At 40.8% G+C, this 18,457-nt stretch overlaps 1 protein-coding gene across 1 annotated transcript in view; it reads right to left on the reverse strand.

Moving 5' to 3' along the window:
- Positions 1-7,483: 7,483 nt before the first annotated feature.
- SCGN (secretagogin, EF-hand calcium binding protein) overlaps positions 7,484-18,457 on the reverse strand; it is a 44,922-nt gene continuing 33,948 nt past the window's right edge. The window contains exons 9-11 of the mRNA XM_046640935.1: positions 18,313-18,372; positions 16,467-16,535; positions 7,484-8,020 (exon numbers count right to left, since the gene is read on the reverse strand). Of these exons, the coding sequence (XP_046496891.1) occupies positions 7,892-8,020; positions 16,467-16,535; positions 18,313-18,372 (258 nt within the window). The 3' untranslated portion in view covers positions 7,484-7,891. The remainder of the gene's footprint in view (positions 8,021-16,466; positions 16,536-18,312; positions 18,373-18,457) is intronic.

An 18,457-nucleotide genomic window follows, 5' to 3' on the forward strand; every position in this document is an offset into this window, starting at 1 on the left:
AGGCCCTGCATTTTCTTACAGAAAGAGGATTATCTTGTTTGTGAGCATCATTTTTAGAATTCTTTTTATCACTTATTGTGACACTGCTATGCATTCAGAGTGGTGGCCTGAGGAGAGATGTGCTCAAAGCCTGAAAACACAGCATCGCTTTCACTGGAAGTCAACATTCTTGTTTCACAGATGAGGAAATTGATGTGTAGAGAGATTAGGTGAACTTTCCCTAGAAAAAGTTAGAATTAGAACTAAATACTGGGCTACTAGTCTCATAGTCAAAGCTCTCTCCATTGCGCAATAATGTTATACATTTCTGATCAATGCTGGGCACTGTCCTAGGAGATGCATGCGTGTATAGTCATAGAGCAGAGCCCAATGTTGGAGGAGGTCTAAAACATGATTTTCTGATCTTACCAGAAGTTGCCACCTCACTGGAGGTGACAGAAACAAATATATAAAACAACTACAGAAGAATTAGAATCAGACTATGGGGTATTAATTAAATAAAGATAGAAATTGGAGGAAAGAGACATTAGTGGAGAGAATTGGAGCACACTCTATGGAAAAGTTGGAATTTAAGCAGACCCTTAAAGAAAGGGTAGATTTTAATTGGTCCGGGGCAAGAGGGATGAGGTGGAAGGAGGGAAAAAGAGAGGAGAGACTAGACAAAGGTAAAGAAGAGAGAATGGGCAGCTGTGAAAGCACTGCAGCAAGGGGGTAGAGGTGGCAGAGGAGAGCAGAGCGACCCTCTGGGAAAGGAGCCCGGGAGGGGCTGAGATGTCCTAATGAGGTGTCTTCGAGCGGTGGAAAGAAACAGGATTCAGAGGACCGGTGAAGAGGGACGGTTCGCAGTCACGATTAGTTCCTCTAACGCTCAGGGGAGAAAAGAGAGAAAGTCCATGAGGGAACAGAAGCAGGACTTTATCTGCCAGGTTGTGATTGCTTGTATTGATAATTAGAAACTCATATTATCCTAAAATTCTCATAGAAGTATCCGTGACTCTAAGTATTCTCACACGAACAAAACAAAAATAGGGTGACTACTGCTATTTGGCAAACATAAAATTTCAGAATTTATAAAGAAATAAGGAATCAAGAAGCAGAACTAAATCCAGTGGGTCGAGCAGTAGAGCCTCTGGAGTTGTTTTTATACCAAGTCTTGTCTGGGTTCGATTAGAAAGTCTGCTACTTGGGCGACTATTAAGTCCACTCAAACCGCTGGATTTTATAGGATTTGGGGCCGAGTTGATCAGATATTGCAATTTTGATATTGCAATATCCGAAAATAAAGCTAGGTACTCACACCAGTTTTACTGAATTTTATACAAAAATGAATGATTGAAATCTGTCATTTTGTTTTAGGCTACATTATGCAGCAAATGTGATTACATTTTCTTGTTTTTGTTTTAGTATCGTGTGGACTCAATAAAAGAATGTATTAAACACTGCCTCATCCCTAATTATGCTTCTATGAAACTAGGTAGAGAGATGTGAAAAAGGAAGGGTTAGATTAGAAAACGTGTGGAGGATTCTTGGACCAACACCACCAACAGCATCACCACTGACATCACCAGCAGCACCACCACCATCATCAACACCACCAAACATTCTTAAGCACAGAGGACGTGCTAGATATACAAAGGGTTGTAGGACACAAGTCCTTGATATCAATAATTTTATAATCCACTTTAAAAAAAAAAGTAGCCTTAAATATAAAAATGATACTTCACGGAGGCATAAATGCCAAATGAGCAGCACAGTGAATAACTGGGATCATAATTCAAGGGAGAGAATGGGGTCTGAGGACCTAACAAATTGAAAAAGGCTTTATTCATTCTTAGTGAGGTTTTTTCCCCAGTTTTATTGAGATATAATTAACATATAACATTGTGTAAAATTAAGCTGCACAATGTGATGATTTGATACCCACAAATATTGTGAAATGTTTACCACACTAAGGTAGTTAACATATCCTTCGCCTCACATAATTATCCTTCAGTTGTTGTTATGGTAAGAACACTCAAGATCTGCTCTCTTAGCAGCTTTCAAGTATGTAGTATGATATTGTTAACTTTAGTCACCCTGCTATACGTTAGATCCCCAGAACTTATTCATCTTATAACTGGAAGTTTGTACCTATTGACCACATCTCCCTATTTCTCCCACTCCCAGACCCGGCAACCACCATTCTACTCTGTTTCTATGAGTCCGGCTGTTTTAGATCCCACATATAGGTGAGATCATGTAATATTTATCTTTCTCTGTCAACTTATTTCACTTAACATAATGCCCTCAAGGTCCATTCATGTTGTCTCAAATGGCAAGATTTCTTTCTTTCTCATGGCTGAGGAATTTTCCATTGTTCTCCTTTATCTTCTTTATCCATTCATCTTCTTTATCCTTTCATCCTTTGACCGGGCATTTAGGTTGTTTCTGTATCTTGGCTGTTGTGAATGATGCTGCAATGAACATGGGAGTGCAGATATCTCTCTGAGATCCTGATTCATTTCCTTTGGGTAGACAGCCAGAAGTGGAATTGCTGGATCATATGGTAGTTCTATTTTAAATTTTTTGAGGAAACTCCATGCTGTTTTCTATCATGGCTGTACCAATTTTCATTCCAACCAACAATGCACAAGGGTTCCCTTTTCTCCACATGCTGACCAACACTTGTTATTTCCTATCTTTCTGATCATGGCCATTCTAACAGGTATGAGATGATATCTCATTGTGGCTTTGGTTTGCATTTCCTTGATGATTAATGATGTTGAGGACCTTTTGATGTACCTGTTGTTCATTTGTATGTCATCTTTGGAAAAATGTCTATTTGCGTCTTCTGCCCATTTTTTGATAGGATTGTTTGTTTTTGATATTGAGTTGTATGAGTTCCTAACATGTTTTGGATATTAACCCCTTATCAGATAGATGGTTTGCAAATATTTTCTCCCATTCCATAGGTTGCCTTTTCATTTTGTTGTTTGTTAATTGTTTCCTGTGCAGAAGCTTTTTAGTTTGATGTAGTCGCATTTACTGATATTTACTTTTGTTGCTTGTGCTTTTGGTGTCATATCCAAAAAAATTATTACCAAGACCAATGTCAAGGAGCTTTTTCCCTCTTCTCTTCTAGGAGTTTTATGGCTTCTGGTCTTACACTGAAGTTTTTAATCTATTTCAAGTTAATTTTTGTGAGTAGTGTAAGATAGGGATACCATTTCATTCGTGTGCATGTGGTGAGCCAGTTTCCCCAACACCATTTTTTGAAGAGACTATCCTTTCCCCATTGAGTATTCTTGACTCCCTTGTTAAATATTAGTTGACCATATGTGCGAAGGTTTATTCCTAGGCTATCAGTTGTGTTCCATTGATCTATGTGTCTCTTTTTATGCCTGTACCATACTGTTTTGATTGCTACAGCTTTATATTTTGAAACCAGGAAATGTGATTCCTCCAGCTTTGTTCTTCTTTCTTAGAATTGCTTTAGCTATTTGGGGGTCTTTTCTTGTCCCATACTAATTTTAGGATTTTGTTTTTTCTATTTCTATGAAAAATGCCATTGGAATCTTGATAGGGATTGCATTTTATCTATAGATGGCTTTGGGTAGTATGGACATTTTAGCAATATAAATTCTGTTCATCTGTGAATGTGGAATATCTTTCATTTATTTGTGTCTTCAGTTTCTTTCATCAAAGTCTTATAGTTTTCATTATACAGATCTTTCACTTCCTTGGTTAAATTTATTCCTAAGCATTTTATTGGTTTTTGGATTTTGGTTTTTTTTTAAAGATTGGCACCTGAGCTAACAACTGTTGCCAATCTTCTCTTTTTTTTTTTTTTTTGCTTCATCTCCCCAAATCCCCCCCATACACAGTTGTATATCTTAGTTGCAGGTCCTTCTAGTTGTGGCATCTGGGGCGCCGCCTCAGTGTGGCCTGATGAGCGGTGCCATGTCTGTGCCCAGGATCCAAACTGGCGAAACCCTGGACCACCGCCGCGGAGCACGCAAACTTAACCACTCGGCCACAGGGCTGGCCCCAGCATTTTATTGTCTTTGATGCTATTGTAAATGGGAGTTTTATTTATTTGTCTCTCAGATATTTCATTGTTAGTGCATAGAAATGCTGTACACTTTGGTGTTCTGTATGTTGATTTTGTATCCTTCAATTTTACTGAATTCATTTATTAGTTCTAACAGCTTTTCGGTGGAGTCTTTAGGATTTTCTATATATATCAGATTGTATCATCTGCAAACAGAGACAGTGTTGCTTCTTCTTTTCTGATGTGGAATGAATGAACAGACATCTTTGGCACAGAGCACAGCTCTCAGGGGTGCCATCACACCTCTCCCCGCCCCACCAAACATATACAGCATGGGCTCTGATAAGAGACTTCTGCCTTCTGGCAGCCCTCCTTCATTACTCAGTTCCCTTTTGGTTTTCCAGCAGAGGCCTAAGGCCAGTTACCTTCCTTGGCTATTGCGATAGGCTGAATGTTTGTGTTTCTCCAAAATTTATATGTTGAAATTAAACCCCAATGTGTTGGTATTTGGAGGTGGGGCTTTTGGGAGGTGATTAGGTCATAAGGCAGCATCCTCATGAACAAGATTAGTGCCCTTATAGAACTCCAAAGACCTTCCTTCCCCCTTCCACCATTTGAGGACACAGGAAAAGACAGCTATGTCTGAACCAGGAAGTGGGCTCTCATAAGACACTGAATCTGCCAAGGCCTTGACTTTGGACTTCTCAGCCTCTAAAATTGTGAGAAATAAATGTCTGTTTTATAAGCTACCTAGTCTATGGTATTTTTGTTACAGTAGCCAGAATAGACTAAGACAGTCATCCATCAACAAACCCACCAGCACCTAAATTGTAGGATCTGAGGCTCAAACTTATTGAGAATGTCTTTGAGCGAACTCACCCCTTATCTCAAACAGACTCACCTTTCCACTCAAAGATCTCCACCAGCCCTTTCTTTGCTTGTTTGGAAAAGTCTTTGCCAGTCTAAGGTTCTGATCAGGCAGGAAACCTAAAAGCTTCTGATAGAGTCTCAGCCATATGCCATGACTCAAAGCTTGCTGGTGCTCATGGCTAGTAGCTGCCTTCTGTGCATCTGAACAGACAAATTACCTTAAAATAGTAAAACTTCCCTCCCCTGTTAATCCCCTCAGTCATGTCCAGATAGACACTGAAGGGGATGAAGACTCTTGGCTGAGAATTTATATAGCCATTGCTGGAACAATAGCCTCAGAGGTGTTCTTCCTATAGCTAAAGGAAGAGTCATGAATTAAGCAGATATAGGTCAGCCTTGAGCCTAGTTTCTACTTCAGGAAGTTCCAGAAAGGGCTCTATTTAGAAACAGGAGATTAAAATTGGACCACATGTACATTGCTAGTGGGAATGTAAAATGATGCAGCCATGTGGAAGCCAGTTTGGCAGTTCCTCAAAAAGATAAATGTAGAATTACCATGTGACCCAGCAGTTCCACTCCTAAGTATATACACAAAAGAACTGAAAACAAAGACTCAGATGCTTGTGTGGTAATGTTTATTGCATCATTATTCACAATAACCAAAAGGTGGAAACAAAGCAAGTGTCCGGCAACAGATGAATGGATAAACTAAATGTAGAATATCCATATAAAGGAATGTTATTCGTCCATAAAAAGGGATGAAGTTCTGATACATGCCACAACATGGATGAATCCTGAAAGCATTATGCTAAAGACAAAAGGACAAACATTATATGAACTATCCGGAATGGGCAAATTAGACAGAAAGTAGATTAGAGGTTAGCAGGGGCTAGGGAGAGGGGAAATGGGGAGTTATGGTTTAATGAGTCCAGAGTTTCTATTTGGAATGATGAATAAGTTTTGGACATAGATAGCGTTGATGGTTGCACAAGATTGTGAATGTAATTAATACCACTGAATGGTACACTTAAAAATGGTTAAAATGGCAAATTTTATCTCATATATATATATCTTACTATAATTTTTTAAAAGTGTTAATAAATGGTAGTAGAATAGAATGCATTTGTGACCTATAGAGCAATATTTCTCAAACCAAATATAAAAAGCATCACAATAAATAAATATAAAATAAATCCAACTATGTTAAAACCCAGGAGATTAAGAAGAGGAATTAACGTTCTGCAGAACCATGTGATGGCCTGGAGATAGAGATTTTTTTTTTTCCTTCTTGTGGGTTTAGACTGTCTGAACCCTGTAAATGAATTTTTGTCCTTTGAAGGGTCTGTGTGTACACAGCTCAACATTGGGACAATGAGGAGAAGTTTGCATGCCTGTCTTGCTCCATGCTGCCTTCTGGGCTCTGCAAGCTCCCATCAGGTGTTACCCCAGACTTCATGCCCCAGACCTGGAGAGATGTCCTGCTGGATGTGGCCGTGGATCCCACATCGGAACCAAACCTGGGGGAGGGGGCCTAGGTTCCCGAAAGGTGCACGAAAATTGGCCCTAATTAACACCCCAGCTCCCCACTTCCGAGATGTACAAGCACAGACACATTGCTTAACTTCTCTCTGCCTCAGTTTCTTCATCTCTAAGATGGGTATCAGGGGAGTACCTACTTCATACGGTTCTGATGAGGATTAAATTATGTAAGGTATGGAAAGCACCTAGAAGTACTTGGCCTATAGAAAACACTTAGTAAATGATAGTTATTGATATTAAGGATCTGTATGTTTGAGATGAGTGACACCTGGGGGAAGGGGAATCAGGTCAGGACCAGGGTGTGCCCGTGAGGGGAACCTCTGTGAATGTTGGGGTTCCTTGGGTTGTGAACAGCTCTACATACACCATGCTACACTGTCATTTTTCTCAATTGCCTGTAACACTTCATTAACCTGAAATTCCTGCACGGTCTACTATAAGACAGGAATATTACGGAGAATAAAGTGTCAGGACAGTAAAGGAAAGTGGGGCCTGCCCCTGTCCCAGGAAGAAGCAGTCCCCCCTCTCATGGGGATCGTGTCAGAGTTCCAGAGTCCATGGTGGAGCCAGCAGAGGGGCCCCCGATACTCAGGAGCATAGGAGAAGACCTCAGTGGTCCCGGATTCACTAGAAGAAACTGTTAGAAGGGGAAGGGATGGAGTGGGGAGCAGATGCTTGGCTTACCTGGGAAACATTTTCTCCAGATTTCTTCTGCATTCCGATTGGCCTGGCCGTGTGAGCTCACAGAGCACTTAAAGAGCAAACCCCAGCCCAGGATGAGTGTTCTGGTCTTCTCTGTGCAATGAATAAAAAGTGATTATTGGCAACTCCTACTTTCATGCGAACTCACCAGGGCATCCAAGAACTACAGAGGACTGGTGGTGTGGATTCCATGAGGATCTTGCCCTTCTCTCTCCTTCTCCTCCTCCCCCTCATCCCAGTTTAGAGAAGTAGTTTGTCTGTCAAACCATCAGGTAGAACATTTCAAAGGTCATAACACAAAAACAATTACGACTGCATCTTTGTTTCCAGCTGCAGGTTTATTTCCAGGTCAAAATCTATTTGTAGAAGTCATAGGACTGTGACAGATGCCACTCAGCAGAAAGCCCACAAGAAGAGCACAGAGGGGTGGCCTCAGCTGTCCAGCCTCCCTGGTGTCTGGGGGAGGACAAGCAGAGCAGATCCAGCAGGTTAGCTGAGTCTTTGGGGGGGACAGGAAAGCCCAGGGTCAAGGGGAAACTAACACGGACACTGTATGGGGGGCTTTCAGTGAGGTGGGAATACACCATGCCACTAGAAGGAGACTCTAGGGTCCCTCCCCTTGCCCAAAAATATCACACCACTTGTTAGAAAAGTTTGCCTACTGCGTCCCCAACAGCAAAGCACAGATAGAATTTTACCAGCAGGCGCACAGAAACACCCTAAGAGCAAAAAGGCAGAGCAGCCTGGGGATTATGGGTTGATCTTCAACCCAAGACACAAAGCCAGCTCAGACTTCTGAATTTTTCCATCCTTGTTCACATCACAGTGACGCAGAAGAATCTCCCGGAACTTATCGAGGTCCACCCCGCTGATGCTGGGCTGAGGACAAGAAAAATAACACGTCAATAGGCTAGCCAATGGCAGTCCCACTCTTTAATGCCACCCCCCTCTCTGTGCCCCATGCTCACTAAGCTTAGGGGACATCCTGCCTTCCGAGAAAGCCTCCGTGGAGACAGGCATGGGGGAGGGGTTCTACCCGCTCATCCCACCAAACGTCGCCAAGGGCGAGTTTCCTGCCGACAGGTTTATTGCTCAACACGGTTCTTCAGGCAAAAGAACTTGTATTCCCGCATCGCTTCTCTGTGGTTCTTACAGAAAGCTTTCCTTTTTAGCAACCATAATAAAGATATTTTGCCTTAGAGCAGAGATTGTCACCACAAATTCTGTCTTGCTACACTAATGAGAGAAGACACATTTTATGATCTTCCCGTGGGAGATTTTTGTGCCTCTCGTTTTCAAAAGTGTTGTAATGAATGAAAATCTAACTGAAACATTAAATTGTTGAGCGAGGGACGTGGGATTCATTCCAGGGGATATTATAGAGGCTAAGAAGGAATGGTGATACATGTCAGCTGGGAAAATATTTTTAAACTCAAGTCATGCAAAAGTGAGTGGTGCCTGAACTAAGTGATCCTCCATAGGTTATTTCATTTTATCCTCACAATAACTTTGGGAGGTAAATGATCACTCTTCATTTACAAATTGAAAAACCTAGGCTCAGAGAGACCTGAAACATCCTGCCACGTTAGAAAGGTGCAACAGCATTTTTGATCCCAGTCTTCCATGTTCAATTAAGGGCTGGTTTCCGCAGTTGGCGCTGTTGTCATGGAGAAGGGGCTGGCCTGATGAAGCCGTACGAATGGTGATGAATGTAACTTAAAGAGTCAGTGTCCAGAGAGAAAGGAAAAGGAGCTAATCAGATTTCCAAACCCCTTGATTACTGCACTAGTTATGAGTGAGCTGAGGAGGCAGCTGGCTGCAGGGTTTGATCTCAGGAAACTGGGAAGCAGTTCCCAGCACCCAACCCCACCCCAAGGTTTCTCACTTCCAAAGAAAACAACCTGTCATTCTTCAACTGGACAGCCATATTAAGACAAGTTAATTTGCACTGTCCCACAGGGTAAATGACTGACACCAAATCTGTCCCTGATGGCAGGATTTAACAGAGAGAAGGAGGGAGGAGAGCAGCAGGAGCTGGGAGCCAGATGGCAGAGCAAGAAGAATAAACACCAAAGTCGGGCAGGGTTCTGGGAGATAGCAGGAGGTGAAAGAGTCCTGGGGCCAGAAGCTAAACTTGATCAGCTTCACTCCTCTGTTGAGGGTCCTTCAATGACTGGACAAAGAGGCTGAGAGGGAACACATTGTCAGTAGGTTCCCTTTGTTGGGGTTCACAAAGGACAGCTCCCTGGGTGTCAGTGCCAAGCAGTTATAGGTGTGGCCCAAGGAAATATGGCTTAGAGTTCCAGAAAACAGCAGGCTACCGTCTGTGGCTCCGTATTGGGAGCTCATTTATTGTGCAGTAACAAGATGAGGATGTTTGTTTTTCAGCATCCTCAACCACTTTTACTACCTTCTTTCTGCAGTTAGTGGCACCCTGCTTCAGAACCCTCTTAACAAGTCCCCGCTGTTAGAAAAGACTCAGGTGGTAGTTGTTTACATATTAGCATAAATTAATTTCCCAATATATTTACCTCTTTCAACCTATTCTAAGCCTTTTTTCTAATCTGTTAACTACAAAAGGAATTATTCCCTTCAAGTGAGTGGCAGTATTTTTGGTGTGTGAATGTGTGTGTGGGCAAGGTAGCAGGGGTAAGTGGAACAGGTAGGCATGAATGTAGGTGACTGTAGGTGTAAGGGATGTTTATTTGGACCTTTCGAGTTATGTTTTTAACGCTCAACAATTCACTAGGAGCCAGGAGAACTGAATGCCACTGCTCAAAAATGCTTGAATCACAGAATACAAATCACCTGAAACTACTGAGGGCCTCAGTTTTAATAGCAAGTCACCAACATAAATGCATACAATTCTCTGATCTAAGGCCTCTACACGCATTAATTCTACTTAAACAACCATATGAGGCTGTATCTACTATCATCTTTAATTTACAGATGAGCAAACTAAAGCACAGAGAGGCCAATTAACCTGTCCACTGTCACACAGCTGGTACATGTCAGAACCAGGATACAAACTCAGGCAGGCAGTCCCCAAAAGACATCTCTCTATCACTACACTGTATCATACCCTTTCATGTAAAAATACATTTTTTTTCTCATCCATCTCATGGGAGAGTGTGAGAATGGATCTGGGATAATTGGCTGAAAACTGCTTATCTGTCCCCCTTAAATCTGGCAATAGGGGGACCTCTGGGGCTGGATCTGTCCCCCCGGCACTTGCCTATAGTAAGTGCTCAATTCTATCTATGGAATTAGTGAGTGACTATCTCCCAAGATAGTCTTTTGTCATATGCCTTCACTTTTCTACCCATTTCATTTCTCTTAAAATAATGAAAGCCAGTGTCCAGCCCCTCTCTTTACCAGCACTCCCCAAATCTCCATCCTAGATTCATCACGGTGACCCCAAGGCCCTGCACCACCTTCTCACCACTAGAGGAATGGGATTATTATAATCCACTTATGATGACTCTGTCAGTCACACTGTTTAATTAACCAGAACCTCATTCTCTAACTGTGCAAAATTACAACATGCTCTCTATCTCCACGTTGCTATTTATTGGCCACACTGGTGTCTGAATACACCAAGGTGACAGGCAGAGGCCAAGACATTATTGCTTAAGATGTTGGGCAGGTCTCTGCCAACAAGCCTCTGCTTGTTTGTAAGAAATAATGATAATAAATGCCATATCCAGGGCCAGTTCTGTCCCAATTTTCTTCTAATTATCACCTGCCATTGGATATTTTACAATGAAATGAGGGATTAGGTTGGTGTTCTCTTAGGACCATTTCGGTAAATAAACGGAAATGCCTGATCAGATATTGGGAAGTCTACTGGAGTGGTGTACACAGGTGGCTGTACTGTCATGTGAGGAGCTTCAGGAAGAACATCACCTGTTCCCACAGCTCCCAACGTTCTTTTTCTTTTTGAGGAAGATTAGCCCTGAGCTAGCATCCGCCACCAATCCTCCTCTTTTTGCTGAGGAAGACTGGCCCTGAGCTAACATCCGTGCCCATCTTCCTCTACTTTATATGTGGGATGCTGCCACAGCATGGCTTGATAAGCGCTGTGTAGGTCCACACCAGGGGTCTGAACCAGTGAACAGTAGGCTACTGAAGCAGAGCATGTGAACTTAACCATTATGCCACTGGGCCCAGCCCCACTCTCTACATTCTTTTGTTAGATATTCACTCTTTTGGATTACATTGCCTTCTCCTTGCCACCCATGGTCTCTTCTTAAAAGTTATCACCCAAGGGATGGCAGTACATTAAGTCATTAACATCAAAGTGAGAAAAAATGTACATACCAGACTGCTTTCTTCTTTAATAGACAAGTCTGGGTCAAAATGAAGTCATTGGCTATCTGGGCAGTGAGGGGAGGACAGGTGGGGCTGGCAGAAAGGACTTTGAAGAAGGAAATAGGGAAGCACACACTGCTCTTTCTTCAAAAGTTTGATAAAAGGTGACAGTGGGTGCCAGGCATTTTAAAGCGTGCACACCCCTTGACTTAGTAATTCTATTCCTGGGATAAGGCCAAAAAGATAAATATTTATGCACAAAGTTACTCATTACAGTATTATTTTGAATCACAAACATGAGGAACAATCTAAATTACTAGCAAAAGGACTGTTTAGGTAAATTATCATCTAACTACAGGTGGAATATTATACAGTCAGTCAAATGATGCCTGTTATTGGGAAATGCTTATTCACTGTAATGTCAACTGTATGCGAAACATACACAGAAATGAAGTCAGTTAATAGGAGGTCTACTTGAGTGTAGAGATTATGCTTCTGGGTTTTTCCCCTCTACTTTCAAATTTCTCTATGATGTATGTATCATTTTTACATTTGTAAAAATGAACAGAAATTATAAACTTTGTGCTAAGAGTTTGTAGCTCTTTCAAGGGGCCTTAGATTAGATCCAGTCCTTTAGGTTAAGTCCTGTCACCTCTTGTCAACAACAGAAGGAAGCAGATGGGGCATCTAGCAGGGAAAAGAGAGAACTTTGTGGAGGCCTGGAGGCAGGAACTCTCATGGAATCCAGGCATACGCCCTGGTCATCTACAGCATCCCATTTATTTGGCTTCCAGTATTGTTCACATTTCTATTTCTTGGTGGGTGCTGGGAGTCTTGAATGTCTTGCCTTTCCACTTTCTGGTTTGGGCTGTACATTCTTATGTTGATTTTCTTGCTGTGCTGTTTGAGCCACAGGCTCTTAAAAAGCTTTGCACAGAAATTATGGTGTCTGCTCCCTCAGGGACTTGCTATCTCATCACGCTGACTGAGGACAGCCTTGGGTACCATTTTCCAGAGGTTAGGGAAAGGGATGTTCTGGTAACCAAATAATTCTTGTAATGCAAAGTCAACAAATGCGTCATACAAGGTTGTGCAAGAATTAAAAGGCTATGAAATAAGCCTACAGGAAGGTTATTATTGCAAACATCAGGGATCCTGACCAGGACCGTACACTTAGAACCTGGGCCGGCTCCCTGCTGACCCCATGGTATGCTCTGATAGTTGCTTTTAAAATAAATTCTAGATATTGGTTTGTTTATTTGTCCCATGGCCCTTGTTTATGAAATGAAAATAAAGAAAAAAATCAGAGGAGATGACTAATTTATGAAGCTATGAAATGTCAGATTCACACGATGGTTACCTCTTGACTACATTCTTCAAATTGTAAGGTGACTTTTTTTTTTTTGAGCAACCTGGAAGACTAGGAAAGATCCGGTCAAGGTATGTACCCACAATTATCTGGCTTCAGAGGAGAACATTAATAGTTAACTCCTGTGTACCTACGTTTTAGCTCAACAAATCAGCTCCCTATAAACTGCTTTTGTATTAGCAATCACAGTCTGACACAATTCTTAGAAACCAGCTGTCTCAAATTGTCTGCTACTTACACCAAGAGATGCCCTTTTTTTGCTCCACTAGCTCCCTAGAAATAGAGGGGCAAGGTCCAAAGTGGTGGGGAGCCTCTGGATTCCCCTGGAGGTGTATGAGTCTGTCAAAGAATGAGGCAGACTCTTGCTTCCAATTCTTGTTTTTGAATGGTCTAGAATTTTTCCCTTCTCTTCAATTTTCTCTGGAAAAATGTCTTCTCCACTCTGTTGCTGATTTAGGTTTTACTTCCATCCTCTCCCGTTAACCTTTGGAAGCCATTGCCAAACTCAGCTATGATGAAAGGCAATTGAAAGGGTCTGTCAGGATCTGAAGCACCTGGGCTCTGCACTGGCAATCGGCAGCTCTGGCTCCACAGTGTGGAAGAAGCCGTACCCCTCTGAGAAACAGGCTTACCATCTCATTGATTCTATCAAAAGCAAATTAAGATTCCAGTTTGGCAAGGCCTTCTGCTGTGCAGTTTTAATGTCCTACATGTAATTGCTCATTTTCTGTTACAGAAGTCACTCTGGCATTAAACAGATAATGAGTAAAATGGCATTTCCCTTAGCAATCAATGTAAAAGGCGATACCACACCAAAACCCGTCAACTATTCTGGCTCTGCAAATGCCGGTGAAATCTCCAACAGGAGCAACGCATGAAGGGGACAGAAAAGAGGCAAGCGACCACTTGGGATGGGAATAACAAGAATTAGGAGGCAAAGAAGACACCTCAGTCATCATCCTGATTAGACGTCAGAAAAGATCTCATCCGTGCCTGCTCAACTGCATATGTGAACTTCCTGGAGATTCATACAAAACTCGGTGTCTGGGCATTCTTCTGCTACAAAACTCCATAGTTTTAATCAGATTTTTGAAGGAGTCTGGGACTCCAAAAGCGGTTAATCATTGCTACTCTAATTTGTTGCCATCTGGGCCAATCAGGACGCAATTATTGTGTCCTGTACGAACCTCAAAAACTCCATAAGGAGATGAGACTACTAAATTCAGTGTCCACACAGGCCCATAGAAAAACTCCCAGAGAGGAGTTGGAAAGTATCTGTCTAACTGGGTCATGCAGCCAGTCTACACAGTTTATCCGGACCTCAAAGGACATTGCTTTTTTAAACATTGTTTACCCTACATGAAACTGCTCTGTGATGTAGCTGTAATCTAAATTGCATCAGTCCCAACCACAGTAATGCCTTGATAGATAAAATAGCCATCTTAGGCTAGGTGTGAGAGCAACCCTTTGGTTAAAAAAAAAAAAAAAAATTAGAATCCCAAGTATTGGACTTATTACATGAAATTAAAAGCTCTACTTGTTCTAACAAGCAAGTCCAGGGGAGAAGGGCTGTCTGCAGTCAAAAAATAAAGCAGTAACCAAAGAGGTGAATGACTTGTACACTGAACTATAAAACGTTGTTGAAAGAAATAGAAAAAGACACAAAGAAATGGAAAGATATTCCTTGCTCTTGGACTGGAAGAATTAACATAGTTAAAATGTCCATACTTCCTAAAGCAATCTACAGATTCAATGCAATCCCCATCAAAGTTCCAATGACATTTTTCACAGAAATAGAACAAAGAATCTTAAAATTTGTATGGAACAACAAAAGACCCCAAACAGCTGAAGCAATCCTGAGAAAAAAGAACAAAGTTAGATGTATCACACTCCTTGATTTCAAAATATACTACAAACCTACAGTAATCAAAACAGCACAGTACTGGCACAAAAACAGACACACCAATCAATGGAACAGAATCGAGAGCCCAGAAATAAACCCACGTATCTGTGGATAGCTCATTTTTGACAAGGGAGTCAAGAACGTATAATCTAGAAAGGAAGGTCTCTTCAATAAATGGTGTTGGGAAAACTGGACAGCCACATGCAAAAGAATGAAAGTTGACCATTGTTTTATACCATACACAAAAACTAACTCAAAATAGATTAAAGACTTGAATGTGAGACCTGAAACCATGAAACTTCTAGAAGAAAACATAGGCAGTACGCTCTTTGACATCAGTCTTAGCAGCATATTTTCAAGTACCATGTCTGACCAGGCAAGGGAAACTATAGAAAAAATAAACAAATAGGACTACATCAGACTAAAAGCGTTCTGCACAGCAAAGAAAACCGTTGACTAAATGAAAAGACAACCTAACAACTGGCAGAGGATATTTGCAAACCATATATCTGATAAGGGATTAAGATCCAAAATATAGAAAGAACTCATACATCTCAACAACAAAAAACTAACAACCCAATTAAAAAATGGGCAGAAGATCTGAACAGACATTTCTCCAAAGAAGGTATACAGATGACCAATAGGCACATGAAAAAATGTTCAACATCACTAATTATTAGAGAAATGCAAATCAAAACTACAATGAGATATCACCTCATGCCCATCAGAATGGCTATAATTAACAAGACAGAAAATAGCACGTGTTAGAGAGGATGTGGAGAGAAAGGAACTCTCAGACACTGCCAATGGGAGTGCAAAGTGGTGCAGCCACTATGGGAAACAGTATGGAGATTCCTCAAAAAATTAAGAATAAAAATACCATATGATCCAACTATTCCACTGCTGGGTACTTATCTAAAGAATGTGAAAACATGAATGCGTAAAGATACATGCACCCTTATGTTCATTGCAGCTTTATTCACAATAGCCAAGACTTGGAAGCAACCTAGGTGCCCATCAAGGGATGAATGGATAAAGAAGATGTGGTGTATATACACAATGGAATACTACTCAACCATAAAAAAGGTTTAGATCTGGCCATCTGTGACAACATGGATGTAGCTTGATGGTATTATACTAAGTGAAATAAGTCAGGGAGAAAGTCAAATGTCGTATGATCTCACTCATAAATAGAAGATAAAAACAACAACAAACAAACACATAGAGACAGAGATTGGATTGGTGGTTACCAGAGGGGAAGGGGGGAGAGAAGAGGGAAAAAGGGGTGATTAGGCACATGTGTATGGTGATGGATTGTAATTAGTCTTTAGGTGGTGATCATGATGTAATCTACACAGGAATCGAAATATAATGATGTACACCCAAAATTTATATAATGTTGTAAAGCAATGTTACCCCAATAAATAAATGACTAGAAAGAAAGTAGTAAGATATACAGTGCCCCTGTGCTCCTTTGCTAAAATAGATGACTTTTAAATGGTAGGAACAAGAAGCTCCTATGGGGGCTTCACTTAATTGAAACTACAAATGCTTTTAAGAGAGAAAGGGAGATTTGTTGGGTTTCACAGAAACTCAAAGGTTGTCAAGTAGACTACATCCCTAGATTTTCTCTCCATCATTAATCTTCAGCCCTACTGATTCCCAAATGTAAACAACGGAATCAATCAAAATGGCAGCCCCAATTCATGATGGGAATAATCTACACAGCCTCGTGAAGTCACCTGGACAAGCTCCATCATGTCTTTGACAAATCCATCCACTTCTGGGCCTTCTAGGGCTCCAGTTTTACTCTGAAAGATAAAAGATCCACTCAACTAAATATCATTTTCTGAAGTCAACAGGCTAAAGAATAAATTGGGCAAATAGACCAAATCAACATTCTTTTGTGACTGCAAACAGGCTCAGAGATGACATGTTCCAACTTGTGTTCTCTGTGCAGGATGTGAATGTTTCACATAAATTAAAAGAATTCTTTGTAAATAACTCCCCCCATGTAACCAAATGGGAGGCAGTAGTTTTGAGGTCTTTGGCTCTTATAAACAGCATTAACATGACATTTATACTGACTTTATCTGCTTCCCAAATACCAGAATTCAGTGCAGACAGGTATTAATTGCAGATCATATTGATCCTTTGAAGGATAGATTGACATTTTTTTAATTCTGTTTTACGACTTAGCAATGATTTGATGATTATTAAAATACATATTTTAAATGAAGAAAGACTAGAGTGAGCATATTAGAATAATTATATGGTCAATACATGAAACCTTTATTTTTTTCTACCTATTTTATAAGAATGCCTATAAAATACAAGACATATTAAAATATTTTAGTTTCTCCTCTAAAGTTCCAGTTATGACAATGCATCCATTCTCTTCAAGGTTTTTTAATCCTGGACCTTTAACATTTTAAAATTCCAGTCAGTGTACTTAGCAAAACACTAATATAATACTTGCTACATGCCAGGAACTCTTCTAAGAGCTTTACAAACATGAATTCCTTTAGTTCTCATAACAACCCCATGAGGTAGGTATTATTAGTATCTTCATCACCCTAATTCTGCAGGTGAGGAAAATGAGTCACAGGGAGTTGAAATCATTTGCCCAAGGTCATGTGGCTAGTAAGCAGTGATTCAAACCCAGGTAATTGGTCACAGAAGCCACACACTTAAACACTTTGCTACACTGCCTCTTTCAGGTGATTCTCTTTTCTGCTCAGACTATGACACACAGATAGTCAGTCTGATTAGTTTCAGGATCTTTTATGACCTTTCCCAATTTTCTCCTTGTTTTTCTTCCTTCTTGCATTACCCTAAGTTGTCCTCAGGAAATTCAATCTCTCTGCCGTACTTTGTTCTTTAGAATTATTACTTTCTCCATGCTAAAGAAGAACCAAATAATTAGTCCTATAGGAGAAGTAGTTCTTATGCCAAATACGTCTGACTTTGCCCATTTCTTGAAGTTGGATGCATTTTTTTTCTAGAGAAGAAGAGAGGAAGGTGGGCCCCAAGCTAACATCTGTTGCCAATCTTCCTCTTTTTTTTTTCGCTTGAGGAAGATTGACACTGAGCTAACTTCTGTGCCAATCTTCCTCTATTTTGTACATGGGATGCTGCCACAGCATGGCTTGATGAGCGGTGTGTGTGTCTGCACCTGGAATCCAAACCCACGAACCCTGGGCCACTGAAGCGGAGTGTGCAAACTTTACCACTACACCACCGGGCCAGCCCCAAGGTTGGATGCACTTTTTAATTTGATTGTTTGCTTTTATTTTCAAGCATACTATTTTAAATAGAGACCAAGAAGGAGAAACTTTCTCTTAGTTTGGATCTAAGGAGCAAAAAACTATTGTGATTTTTTCCTCTTCTCAACCATAAATAGTTCCTTTCTCCATTTTTACTTAGTTCTCAGAAGTTAGAAGATGAGGGTACCTTAACATAGCAACACACATGTGGGATTGCTATTCATCATATAAGTTTAGGGTCTGTGAGTAGAATGACCCCACATGGGGATAAACAATCTTCCTACCTAAAGATGGCCAGCACAATATGAAGAGGCACACTTACAACATCATAGTGAGCAAAGATTTTCTCAAAGTCTCTCTTTCTTTCTTCAGCAGAACAAGCCTGTGTATGGAGAAAACAGTATGTCAATCCAGCAATGTGAAACTTCAGTTGTACAATTCTTCCAGGGTCTTAGACAACTTTTATA

The sequence above is a fragment of the Equus quagga genome, chromosome 15, assembly GCF_021613505.1.
Source record: "Equus quagga isolate Etosha38 chromosome 15, UCLA_HA_Equagga_1.0, whole genome shotgun sequence".
NCBI classification, from domain to species: Eukaryota; Metazoa; Chordata; class Mammalia; order Perissodactyla; family Equidae; genus Equus; species Equus quagga.